We start from the raw sequence: 13,233 nt of genomic DNA, 5'->3' as shown, positions 1-13,233 counted from the left end.
GTATTGATTTGGAGTATAGCTCTAACAAATTGATAATCTTACTGTTCATAGATACCTTAATAGGAAATTATTTATTTCTTCACTGAAAACTTAGTTGCTTTTTTGGGAAGGTAGATTTAATTTCACTCTGATCAATTTTTATAACCAACCATGATTCCAGATCACTGATAATGAAACCCATAATCCATGTCCTAACTCAGAGGTTACAGATTTAAGATGGAGAATCTTTTTGGGACATGGCCAGTGTGTGAATTTTGATTAACTGTATATTTGTTCTAAGGGTTTTTTCTTTTCTTTTTTCCTATTGTAAAATTCCTATTGTGTAAGGGATAAAAAAGTAAATGCTTATTAATTGAAAAATATAGTTAATTTCACTTTTTTAAATAAAGCCCTTGAATGTTTGTCGTATACAGTGAGACTTCTGATTTTTAATTGAAGAACAGATCTAACCTGTATAACCATGAGACTTCTGAATGGTCCACATATCTTTGGCTTCATTGTCTCTGTGTCCTAAACATTATTATTCAAAATGGTTACAGCCATCTTTTCCTATGTGTACCATTATTTTGAAGTCACTTTACATCCAGGTAAATATTGACTTCTTTTGCAACAGCTTGGCAATTTCTTGATAGAATTTCACTTCTTCATTCTCAACAATAGACACTGCCACTTAAGCTGCAATTTTCTTCACAGTGGTACGTTTGCTTTTGCTCTTTGTTTTTTTGTTTGTTTGTTTGTTTTGCCAAGTGTCCTTTTAAAGTAATATTATACACTTGAAAAGCAGCAACAAGCATAAACATTTACATATATAAAAAACTTTTTTTTTTAAAGTTGTATTTGAAATCACTTTATTTTGGGACTCTCCAAAGGTGTCTGCTTAGAATAGGAGGAGACTAAGTGGATGCTCATCAGATGGGAAATGGCTGAATAAGTCATGGTATATGAATGTGGTGGAATATTATTGTTCTATAAGAAATCAGCGGATTGATTTCAGAAAAGCCTGAGGAAACTAAGTGAAGTGAGTGTAATCAACAGAACACAGCAACAAGAAGATCATGTGATGATCAACTGTGATGAACTTGGTTCTTTTAAACAATGAAGTTGTTTGGACTGCTAAACAATGAAGTTGTTGTGTCTTCTAGCTACAAGTCTTCTCCCCATTCTAGTCTATCCTCACATTATCAACCAAAATGATTTCCCTAAGTCAAGCCATGTCATATAACCACTCAATATATTCCATTGATTTCCTATCACCTCAAAAATCAAATAGAAAAGCAGCCCTTCATAATCAGCTTTATCTAACTATTTAGGTTTCTTATATTTTACTCCCTTCCATATTTTGTACAAAAGGAAGCTGAAAAGAGTGGTGGGGGAAATGCGATACAGGGACACAATAGAAAAGTCCATAAATGTCCAAAAACAGCCCAGCTAGTAGAAAAATGAAAAAAAGTCTGTTCTGGGATCCCTTCTTACATGAAAATTTTAGAGTTCATAGCTCTAGATATCTAATAGATTATGTACCACAAGTTCTCTATTTACATTTTTCATTTGACCACCCCAAAAATAAAGATTTCATATTGTTTACTTTGTATTCTATTTTGTATTCACATGCTATAGCAACAGGTTCTAAAGTTTTGCTTTAATTTAGATTAAATCGGGCACATATTTTGCATTTAATAAATATTTGTTGAATGATTAACAAAAAATTGAAGGAACAATTAGAGGAAAATGTGTTTGCTTCTGTGAATTTAGGCAAATTTCATCCTTACACTGAACTTCTGTACATTTCTAGCTCCTTGTCAGGGGAAGAAGAGAGGAAAAAAAAAAATGATTTGTATGATGATGGATGCAAACGCAAAATTTAAAAAAGTTCCTGCTTTTAAAGAGCTTGTACTTTAATAGGGTGAGGAAAATACACAAAAGGAAGCTGAAAAGAGGGGAGATAGGAACTGGGCATGGGGCCATGACTGAAAAGTCCAAAAATCTCCAAAAGTAATGCAGCTGGTAGAAAATTGGGAGAAAAGTGAAGGTTTTGAAACTTGTGGCTCCAGCTATTTAACATCTTTGATTATGTATCACATTTTGGTATTTACATTTTTCATCTGACCATTCTAATTATAGTTCATAATGTCTGTTGAAACATTTTGCTTATCAAGGCATTTGATGTATTCCAGTCAAAATGTTTGAATAAAACATTTTTCTTTCACAATTTGTTCAACCAAAGAAACTTTTATTCAAATATCAAATAAGATTGGAAAAACATGAAGATCAACTTTTCTCTATTTACATACAGTATTAATGATAAGAATCAGATCAGTCCTTCAAAATAGGAGTTTTGTCTTGTCAGTGATTATTTACTTTTTTCTTTTCAGAACTGAGTTTCTCTTTTTTTATTTTATGAAGATTTGAACAAAAAAACATTTTGACAGTGTCATAGTTGAAATATAAAGGAACAGGAATAATAATTTTCATTGGAAATGTTCAGATATCCTTATGTAACCTGTCTTAGCAGTTAGAGTATATCAAGCCTGGAAAACATGATGGTTCTTGTATTTTAAGGGGGAAAAAAAAAACTTTGGCAAAAATGAGAACAATTAGATGTCAGACTCTCAATAAACACAGCTGATAGTAAAAGGGGGTTTCCATTTTAAGTAAAGTAAAACTAGCTTCAAAGAACTCTTTCAGTCTCATCCTGTCTGAAAGGACTGGCACAACTACTTGGTGTCATTATAAGCCTTCCATTCAATTGGATAGACTTTGAGCTATCATTTTTTTAAAAAATAGTATCAAATTATTCTGATTCAAAGTGTATCTTCTATTGATAAGAAAAAAGAAAATGATTCATCATCTGACATTTTCTATATATATAAGGAGAATTGAAAAATATGAATATGAAATTTCCAATCCAGGTTTAATAATTAATAACTGAAATTAATTACTTTTAATTTTCTATTTTAATTAAGAATCAATTCAAGTTACAATGAAATCATAATTCTTATATTTTAGTAATGCAAAGATGATATAGCAAGGATAATGTCTTTATTATATGCTTTTAATTTTTTTTTATTTTTAGAGGCAGGAGTTAAATATGATTTGTATAAAAATACTAAAAGTAATATTTCTGAAAAGAGAGTCATAGAAAAGCTTGATAAAAATATATTTGAGGAACCTTAACAGTTACATGTTGGGAAGAATAATTTTGAAGGGATAAGCTTCAAATAAATTTCACTAAATTGAGTAATCCATCAAACTGAATAGACTTGTTTTGAAAGTTTAGTTTTACTATAATTTCCAAACTTAAATCTATTTTTGGCATACAACCAGAAACTATTGAAGTCTTAAGAAAATATGAATCAAGGCAGTAGGCCAAGATCAGAATTGAAGAAAAAAACTATATACTTTATGACCCAGATAGTGAAGCTTAAAAAAAAATCCTGTTTTTAGATTCTGTGCTAGGCTAAAATTATATGATTTTTAAAATATTTAGTCCCAGTGACATGTAAGAGGATTTGGAGGGCAATGATTTTGCCAACCCTCCCCAGCCCCAATCCTCATTGTTTCTAATGTAGCAAAGTATTTGGGGAAGAGAATTTTGGAAAGATGAATGTATTATAGGACTTAGAAGAGCCCTGATTCCCCATAAGCAATTCAATAAAAATTCACCAGAAAGAAAAATAATAAAGAAAACCAAAAAAGAAATCAGTTTTAGCTCTTCCTTATGAGCTAGAGTGCACCAAAGTGGACAACATAGAAAGATAGGACCCAATATCCACCTCAAGTAATAGAATTCTGGTGACATATGTAAACCAAAGCATGAAAAAAGGGACAGGTAGCTCTTGGAAAGAAAAGGATCTGGGGTCTTATAGGATACCCACCATAAACTGTCAGTCAATAAACAGGTATTAGGTGTCAAGTATACGCCAAATACTTTGCTTCATGTTAGAGTTACAAAGACAGGCAAAAAAAAAAAAAAAAAAAGTGCTTTCAAGGATCCCATAGTTTAATGAAGGAAACAACTTATATAAACAAAAAAGTCCATTCAACACAATTAGTCATTTTTATGGTAGGTCAGATTTATCATAGGAAAGATTGAAGCCAGCTCCAGATTCAGAACTGTGCAAGGAGGAGATAGAGAAGGAATTGAGGTCAAAAATGATCTGAGCTATTAGTGGACTGAGCCAAAATCCAGGAAATCCTGAAGGTGGGCTACAGTCTTAACAAATAGAACCTACCCATACCATTCTAAGAGTTTAGAAGGGAGCAGAGATTTGATTCATGTGCAAAATTCAAATACAGAACTTGAGGCTAGAGATAGAAGTGACTCAAGAAAATGACCTAATAATGAGAAAATACTATGGACTAAATGCTAAGTGAACCCAAGAAGTGAATGCAGAAGAAAAGGGTAACTCCACAAGTCTAAGTATGAGAGAAAAGAAAAAAATGAGTTTTTAATAAGAGTACCCCAAAAGAATGAAGAAAATATACTCCCAAATGTTTTTTTTAAATAACTTTTTGTTGACAGAACCCATGCCAGGGTAATTTTTTACAACATTATCCCTTGCACTCACTTCTGTTCCAATTTTTCCTCTCCCTCCCTTCACCCCCTCCCCTAGATGGCAAGCAGTCCTTTACATGTTAAATAGGTTACAATATATCCTAGATACAATATACGTGTGCAGAACTGAACAGTTCTCTTGTTGCACAAGGAGAATTGGATTCAGAAGGTATAAATAACCCGGGAAGAAAAACCAAAATGCAAGCAGTTTATATTCATTTCCCAGTGTTCTTTCTTTGAGTGTAGCTGCTTCTGTCCATCTTTGATCTATTGAAACTGAATTAGCTCTCTTTATCGAAGAGATCCACTTCCATCAGAATACATCCTCAAACAGTATCATTGTTGAGGTATATAATGATCTGCTGGTTCTGCTCATTTCACTTAGCATCAGTTCATGTAAGTCTCGCCAGTCCTCTCTGTATTCATCCTGCTGGTCATTTCTTACAGAACAATAATATTCCATAACATTCATATACCACAATTTACCCAACCATTCTCCAATTGATGGGCATCCATTCATTTTCCAGCTTCTAGCCACTACAAACAGGGCTGCCACAAACATTTTGGCACATACAGGTCCCTTTCCCTTCTTTAGTATCTCTTTGGGGTATAAGCCCAGTAGAAACACTGCTGGATCAAAGGGTATGCACAGTTTGATAACTTTTTGAGCATAGTTCAAATTGCTCTCCAGAATGGCTGGATGTGTTCACAATTCCACCAACAATGTATCAGTGTCCCTGTTTTCCCACATCCGCTCCAACATTCTGCATTATCTTTCCCTGTCATTCTAGCCAATCTGACAGGTGTGTAGTGGTATCTCAGAGTTGTCTTAATTTGCATTTCTCTGATTAATAATGATTTGGCATAATCCCCAATTGTTAAAGGAATTAGCAACAAAGGATGAAAGAATGGTAGACCACAAAATGGGTGCTTATAGAGTCTTATTGATTGACCTTTGTCAATATGTAAAAGATGCTGCCTCCAGAGATTCCTAACTCCCAAGACCATCACTCTGTAAGGAGGATGGAGCTACACTGGATAACCTCAGTTCTATTCTTAGATTTTTTTTTTACTCTAGTGACCTAAGCCTCCTCTTTTAGCATTATTTTTTACCTTTTGCTATAAAAATGACAACCAGAAGTGTTTGTATATATTTTTTAAATTAAAAAATATTTTCATTTAAAAAAAAGAATGGCAGAAAAAATGAATACCATAGAATTGGTGGTCATAAGATTAATCCATAAATTGAACTTCTTGAAAATTAGAATAGATTAAAACATAAAATTTATCCAAGCATCAATAAGAAATAAAAAATTCAGAAGAAAAAGTAGGAAATAAATATAATACAAAAACAATTGACCTTGAAAGCAGGTCAAGGAGAAATAATCTGAGGATCTTTAGGCTACCCAAAAATCATGATTTCCGCCCCCCCCCCCAAAAAAAAACCAACAGAATGATAATTTTTTTTTGCCAGATCTCTCCTCCATCATTCTCATTTTTTCTGTTCTTTTCTCTTTTGTTTTATTTCATTTATCACAACATTTTAAACTCTTGAATCATCTTTCCTAGAAATCCCAATTGATCTTACAGAAAAGCTGGGTTTTTAAGGCTTTATTTTTAGGTGTTTTGTTATTAACTTCTCTTCAGAGTTTTTGTTTTAGTGTCCTCTTCCTTACAGTAGAGCTTTATCTTTCTTTTGCTTTTTGATCAGTTCCTTCTCCTCTGGTCATCCCACTGTTACTGGCTTATTCTGATCTCTGATTGCAGACTTTATATTCCTGGTGCCAAGGTCCTACTCCAGTGCCCAAACTGCTGGTCTGGTTCTATGACTTAGTCCTTGATGCACTGTAGGCCTCTTCCCCAGAGCACTAGGACCCCATTTTAGTGGTCTTTCCTTGTGGTCTTGGATTAGACACAAGTCTGAGTCTGTATTTTTGGTCTGGGAATGGGGAGAGAAATGTTGATAGCTAATAACTGTATAAAACTCTGTGTGTGTGTGTGTGTGTGTGTGTGTGTGTGTGTGTATACACACACACACATATATACATATATATAATAACTATAACTAAAATCGTATTTCTGAAAAGTCATAGAAAAGATTAATTAAAATATATATATTTTGAGGAACCTTAAAAGTGACATGGTAGAGAAGAATAATTTTGAAGAGATAAGCTTCAAATAAATTTCAGCAAATTGAGTAATTCATCAAACTAAACAGACTTACTTTGAAAGTTTAATTTTACTTATTATTTCCATATTTGAACCCAGAAAGATGAGGTTTCCCAACTCCATGCCCAGCCCTCTATCCATTCTGCCACCTAGTTTTCTCTGGCATATTCTACCTCTACTCCAAAATTTCTGCCTTAGCTTTTTTACTGTAGATTAAATTTGTGATTTGAAGAAGGTTCTACTTTCTCTCAATGTAGTATATTCTGTGTCTTACCAATAACCATTTGCTCTGATAGTGTTCTTAGATCATTTTTGAGAGAGTTTTGCTAACTGGTTTTTGCAGTAGTCTCTTGTTAATTAGAAAATTTTTTCATAGGCAATATAATTTTTCCATTTCCCAAACAGTGGATCAAGTTCAATTAATTCTCATTCATCATTGTCTGGTATGTTCCATTGATTATCTTTTCTATTTTTTGGTCAGTACCAAATATTTTATAATGAATGCTGCTTTATAAAAACATATTCAAAGTCAAGAATTACTGCCTCCATAATGTTTTTATTATTTCCCTTGATACCATTCTTCTAAATGAATTATGTCATTATTTTGTCTAACTCTCTAGAGTTTTTTTTGGTAGTTTGATTGACAGCACTGAATCTTTAAATAAATTTTTATAGAATTGTCATTCTGATTATGTTGACATCATTGGGCCATTTTAATAAGGCATCTTTATAATTATGGTCACATAAATAAGAATGTGATATTCTTTCATCAAGATGAAAGACATGTGATATTAGTTTCACTCCAGTTCAAGTTTAGTTTCAAGCACCTGACACATACTAGTAGTGTGACCTTATGAAAGTCACATAGTTTCTCTGTGCTTTCTCTAATAGTATAATAGGAATTCAAATATGACTTCATTAGCTTAAGGAATATCTGCAGTGAAAATTCCTCTACCAATATAGTTTTAGTCTTTGTCTATTCCTGTAGAGGGCTGAAACTCTTGAGTCAATGCATTGAGGTAAGGACAGCTGAGCACTTGAGGCTAATTACTGATTGGACAATACTCTGTGGGCATATGCTTGGAAAATGGTCCTTTCCACTATCCTGTGCTGGCTCAATGATTAGTGTGTACAGAAGATTGTAGGAGGGACTAGGGGGTGGAGTAAGATGAGCCAGAGTCACTCTTTGGCAGTAGACGAGGTAGAAGGCAGTTGCAGAGATTCTGCTTCCATCCTTTTCAATCCTGTCTCTAAGACCAAGAATAAAGACTAAGGAATTTTGCTTATCCTGACTCCGGCTGATTCTGAGGTATCTGGGATGCTAACGTGGTCATCGCATATTCCCAAGGATTTTCTTCATAACATAATAGTATTTTGCCTCCCAGTATACATTGGGAGTTCTTCAAGGGCAGGAACTATGTTTTATTTATATCCTCAGTGCTTATCTTACTTGCCTGGAATATGGCTATTGATTGACTGACTAAAAAAAGGGAAGTAATTTCTCTTATTCCTTTGTTTAATAGGTAAGGAAAAAAGGTAGTGACAGACTAGATACTTTGACTGAATTTTAACACTTATGATTATAATAATAGCAAATGTTATTTAGCATGTGCCAGACACTATGCTAAATGCTTTTCAATTATTTTCTCATTTGACCCTTAAAATATTGTGAGAAGTAGATTTTATTATTATTATAACCTTTTTATAGAAAAGGAAACTGAGGTTGACAGATGTTAAGTGACTTTCTCAGTGTCACATAGCTAGTAAATATCTGAGGCCAGACTTGTAGTCAGGGTTTCTTGACTCCAGACCCAACAATTTATCCAAATATTACATATAAATTCAAAAATCAACTTTCTAAATAAAAGATAAGGGAAGCTTGGCTTGATAGTAGTTTGTCTGAAAAAGATACAGGGAATATAATAAAAAATAATGCCAATCTGAATAAGTAGTGTGACATAACAGTCAAAAAACTAAATACTCTTAGCCTTCTTTAAGAGAGACAGGGCAACCTGAGAAGAAGGATCTGATAATTCTGTTGTGTTCTGTCCTTGTCAAAACTCATCTGAAATTTTTTTCATTCAACTATTCTGTTTGTCATAATAAGAATCCAAAAGAAATGAAGGGCCCCATATTTTTTTCCATTTGATGATTGTGTAAAGTAACTGGGAATATTTATCTTGGGGAGAAGATCTCATGGAGATATCAGAGATCTTGTCAGATACAATACGTGAGTTGGAAAATGAATTATCCCTGTTCCGCTTGGCGCCAGATGACAAACTAGAACAGTGGGTGGAAATTTCATGGAGGCTAATTTGAAGCTTGATGTAAACAACAGCTTCCTAATGAGCTACCTCAGAAGGAAAGAGGGCTTCAGGCAAAAGTTTGGGTAAGCACTTATTGGCTGTGTTAAAGAGAAAATTCTTTTTCAAGTATGGGATGAACTAAATGATCCCAGAATTTCCTCCTTTATCTCTGGAATTCTGTGGCAGAATGATCTTCCAGCTACAAGATATGATGATGCCATAGTACTTCTCAAAAGTTCAGCTCTCAAAATTTCATGGCCTACTGATTAAAGGCTAAATTCTTTAGCCTGACATTCATAGTATTTCACACACTGGCTGCAATTTAGCTTTATTGGACGTGTACTTTATGCTTCAGTCAAACTGAATTACTCACTACCCTCAACACAAGCCTCATTCTTTTATTCTCTTTGTTTATATTGTTTCTAAGCCTTGAAATGCTCTCCTTCTCAAGTCACCTGTTGAAAATCTATTCAAACATTAAGATTCACCTTAAATGCTATTTTTTCCTTTTCTCTGAATTGTTTTCTAACCTCACCTCAACTGACTGATTTCTCCTTCATCGGATTTAATAATGTTTTGTGCTCTAATATATCATGTACTAATTTTCTAATTTTTATTACATTTATCTATGCTTATCTTACTCTCTTTACTAGAATAATTTCCTTGAGAATCAGGGATTTTTTTAAAGCATTTTTGTTTCTTTCCTAATACCTAGTACAGGGCATTGTATATTATTCACATTTAACAAATGTTCGATAAAATAAATGAATGTCAATTTATTTCAACTTCACAGATGTTTATTGAATACATAAAAATCACTTTCTGGGACTTGACAGAAAGACAAAAATAAGTTAAATATGGTTCCTGACTGCAAAGAACTTAGAGTTACACTAATCATCTACTATATTGTAAACACAGTAGATGTAAGCTATTGGGCTGAATCTATAGTAATACAATAATATTCTTAGAATATGTTTAGGTTGGGTTTTGTTTGTTTAGTTTTTTTGGCCTAGTCTTTTCTGCTCTATTTGTTTGCCTCTTTATTTCTCATGAAAGTAAGAGTCCATATAGGGGAATGAATGCTTTTAAAATTACCAGTTAATTAGGTTACCTGGATAAACAGAAGTTTACTGTCAACAAACTTTGCAACAAATTCTAGGTCAATGACTCTTTTCTTTTAAAAGCTATTTTATTATTAAACTCTACCTTAATTTTGAAATCTTGGTGATTACATTCCCGTAGTTGATCAGATAAGTGCTAGAAAGACAAAACTCTGTTCTGTATTTTTAAGTACACTATGTATATTTAATTTGGAATCAGGACTATCCAGATTTCTCTACTTTGTATATATCCTTTGTAGGCATAATAATTAAAATCTCTCTCTCTCTCTCTCTCTTTCTCTCTCTCTCTCTCTCTCTCTCTCTCTCTCTCTCTCTCTCTCTCTCTCTTATTTCTCTCTCTCTCTCTGTCTCTCTCTCTGTCTCTCTCTCTCTTTACATATATTCTTTGCAGGCATAATAATTAAAATCTCTCTCTCTCTAAAAATTATAGTTAATATCAATTAAAATAATAGCAAACTTTGAAGATTATTACTAATTTAACAGAATATAATTTACATCTTATATGAACTTGTATATGTTAAATAATTATTGCTGTGCCTTTAGGGTAGAGGAAGCACTTTAAGCCAATTCATACAAGGGTGTGGATTAAATGAAGCATTACTAGAGTTTTACTTGGCAGAAATAATGAGGGGTTGCAAAATAGGGTATGATGTAGCATTTAACAATAAAATGCCACAAGTATTTGAATCAAGTATATTCTTACTTTTTCATGATGTGCTATGAAAAAATAATCAGATTAATTTAATATTAACTATATAGCTCATTTATCTATTTTCATATTTTATGATGAAGTTAAAATATTTTATGAAAAAGGATTAGGTGAACCTAAAATGCTGTTTAGGAATGCCGCTAGTTTTGAAGAGAAATGTGCCCAAAAGTTCAGCAGCTGCAGAAGGTAGGCTATGTAATGAACAAGGATAAGCAGAGGTCATTTAAAAGAAGCCATAATAAATATTACTTAAAATTGAATTAAATAATATTTGTTATTCATTCATATAATAAAATTATGTGCTGATATCATATCCCAACTGATAACAATGTTTGTTTCATAAGTGATTCATATATTTCATATATAAATGTTAATTTATTTCTCTCTGGGCTTTATCTTTTTTGAAAATAAGTTAGTATATAAAGATGATTATTTCATCCAATCATTTTCTATATTTACTTAAAATATTTAGAAATTCCTAAATGCTTATCTAAATTTTAGCATCATATTTCTTCATATTCATATTCAATTCTTGTCAGTCTTAAACTATTAATTTTCTCCAGCCTGTTCACTAGTGTAAATGCATGTCATAGTTCACATTTTATTTTGTACTAATTGGTAAGCTATATTTAATATAAAAGACATTATTTTTCTGTGGCTTCACATATTAAAAAAAATAACATATTACACCCCCATGTGATAACAATTCACTTTGTCACAAACTTCGGTTATTCTTCCAGAAAATTCTTTTCCATGCAGTGGCAAATTCCAAATATTCCGGAAAGAGACCCACTTGGTTTGTACACAACATTGTCTCTTCGTGATGATTGGTTACTGATATTTGCTACAATGTCAAGATAATCCTACATATTAAATAAATCTGATTGCCCTTTATTTAAAAAAAAAAATCTTTAGAGGAACTGACAGGGAATTCTAAAGAACACTTAGGCTAAGAACTATTTGATTTTTATTATAAAAGACAAGTACATCATCTACTCTTACTTTCAGAAGAGAAATTCTTTTCCCCCATTATGCCAGCTTATTTCCTGACTTATTGATCTAGCTTTCCAGTGAGAATTCATTCTAAGAGCTAAGAATAAATGTGAGTTCAGGCTACATTCTTAAATTATATTATTTCTCTTAAAGAAAGGTAAAATTAATATATAAAAATGGATGCATTTCCCTTACAATGTCCAAGTTATTGCTTATTAAGTTTGGGGGAGGCAGAATGGAATTAATAATTCATAGTGTAATATTAAAGGAATTCCTTGATTAATGAATACCAGAAAAGCAGTAAATCAGACAGCCTTTCCCTAAAGATTAAATCAAATTCCCCTAAAGTATTTGGATACCTTATTATATTTGCCACATTAATAATAGTTAACCAAAATATATAACTTTTGGAAACTTTGTCATTTTTATTTATGGGATATCTTAAATCACCCTTCTTTAATTTGATTACCTATCCTTCCTCCTCTCCTTTTAAATACTATTTCACTTTAGCAAATCTATTTCTGAGTTCACGTTCTTTAATTTGTTTCAATAATACAAAATTACAATCCAGTTAGATGTTCTTAGATATGTCTTACCTTGATGACTCTTTCCCCTTAGATTAATACAGACTGGGACTGTATTTTGCCTTTGTACTATCAGCAATTAGCACTATGCCTGGCACATGGTAAGCAATTAATAATTTTCAATTATATTTATTGACTATTAGCTTCTTTTGATTCTGTAATTTCTATATTGAACAAACTAGTTGAATAAATTTATTGAAGGGGGAAAAGTTTAAATCTGTATATTGCCACCAAATTAATTTGGGAGGAACAAAAGTTATTACATTTTAAAACTAATGAAAAAATAAAAATTACAAAGAATAAAAGATGTAGTGTTTTTCTCATCATATTGTTTTTTAATGAAACGAGGGACTTATAAAAGAAACTATTACTTCTGTATGATTCTGGTATAAACCAAAGCTTTTAAACATTGATTAAGACAGTCATGCTGTTATAAATTAATTTCTGAGTTCATATATTATGTCATTGTATAAGGATTCAAAAGAAAAAATGGGTAGTTGAGGTTGTAATTAAATATGATTAATTCAGCAATAGCATGAAATACATGTAAAATTAATACAGATTTTCATTTTTTTCTCAAACTGTTCCAAACTTGCATAGTAAATAATCATCTATATTCTCTATAGATTTTTATCTTTAGTTTCACTTATGAGACTTGAAAATGGGAGTAGGAGAAAATTCCATTTTAAATTCATTAAGAAATCATCCAAATATCTTTTCACAATAATTAAGCATTTGTTATATGTTATGTGCCACTTGCTGTACTAGCTGCTGGTCAAGCACACACACACACACA

The 13,233-nt window shown here is 32.1% G+C and overlaps 1 protein-coding gene across 5 annotated transcripts in view; it reads left to right on the top strand.

Annotated features, from left to right (window-relative positions):
• AHI1 (Abelson helper integration site 1) overlaps positions 1-13,233 on the top strand; it is a 247,360-nt gene that overhangs the window by 134,738 nt on the left and 99,389 nt on the right. The window contains exon 20 of one of the 5 annotated variants that reach the window (XM_051997815.1): positions 12,472-12,491. The exons of the other annotated variants lie outside the window; for them this stretch is intronic. Within the exon in view, the coding sequence (XP_051853775.1) occupies positions 12,472-12,476 (5 nt within the window). The 3' untranslated portion in view covers positions 12,477-12,491. Of the gene's footprint in view, positions 1-12,471; positions 12,492-13,233 lie in introns of those variants that run through there. 5 annotated transcript variants of the gene reach the window in all.

This window comes from Antechinus flavipes, chromosome 4 (genome assembly GCF_016432865.1).
Source record: "Antechinus flavipes isolate AdamAnt ecotype Samford, QLD, Australia chromosome 4, AdamAnt_v2, whole genome shotgun sequence".
Classification (NCBI taxonomy): Eukaryota; Metazoa; Chordata; class Mammalia; order Dasyuromorphia; family Dasyuridae; genus Antechinus; species Antechinus flavipes.
This window is presented reverse-complemented; position numbering and strand designations above follow the sequence as displayed.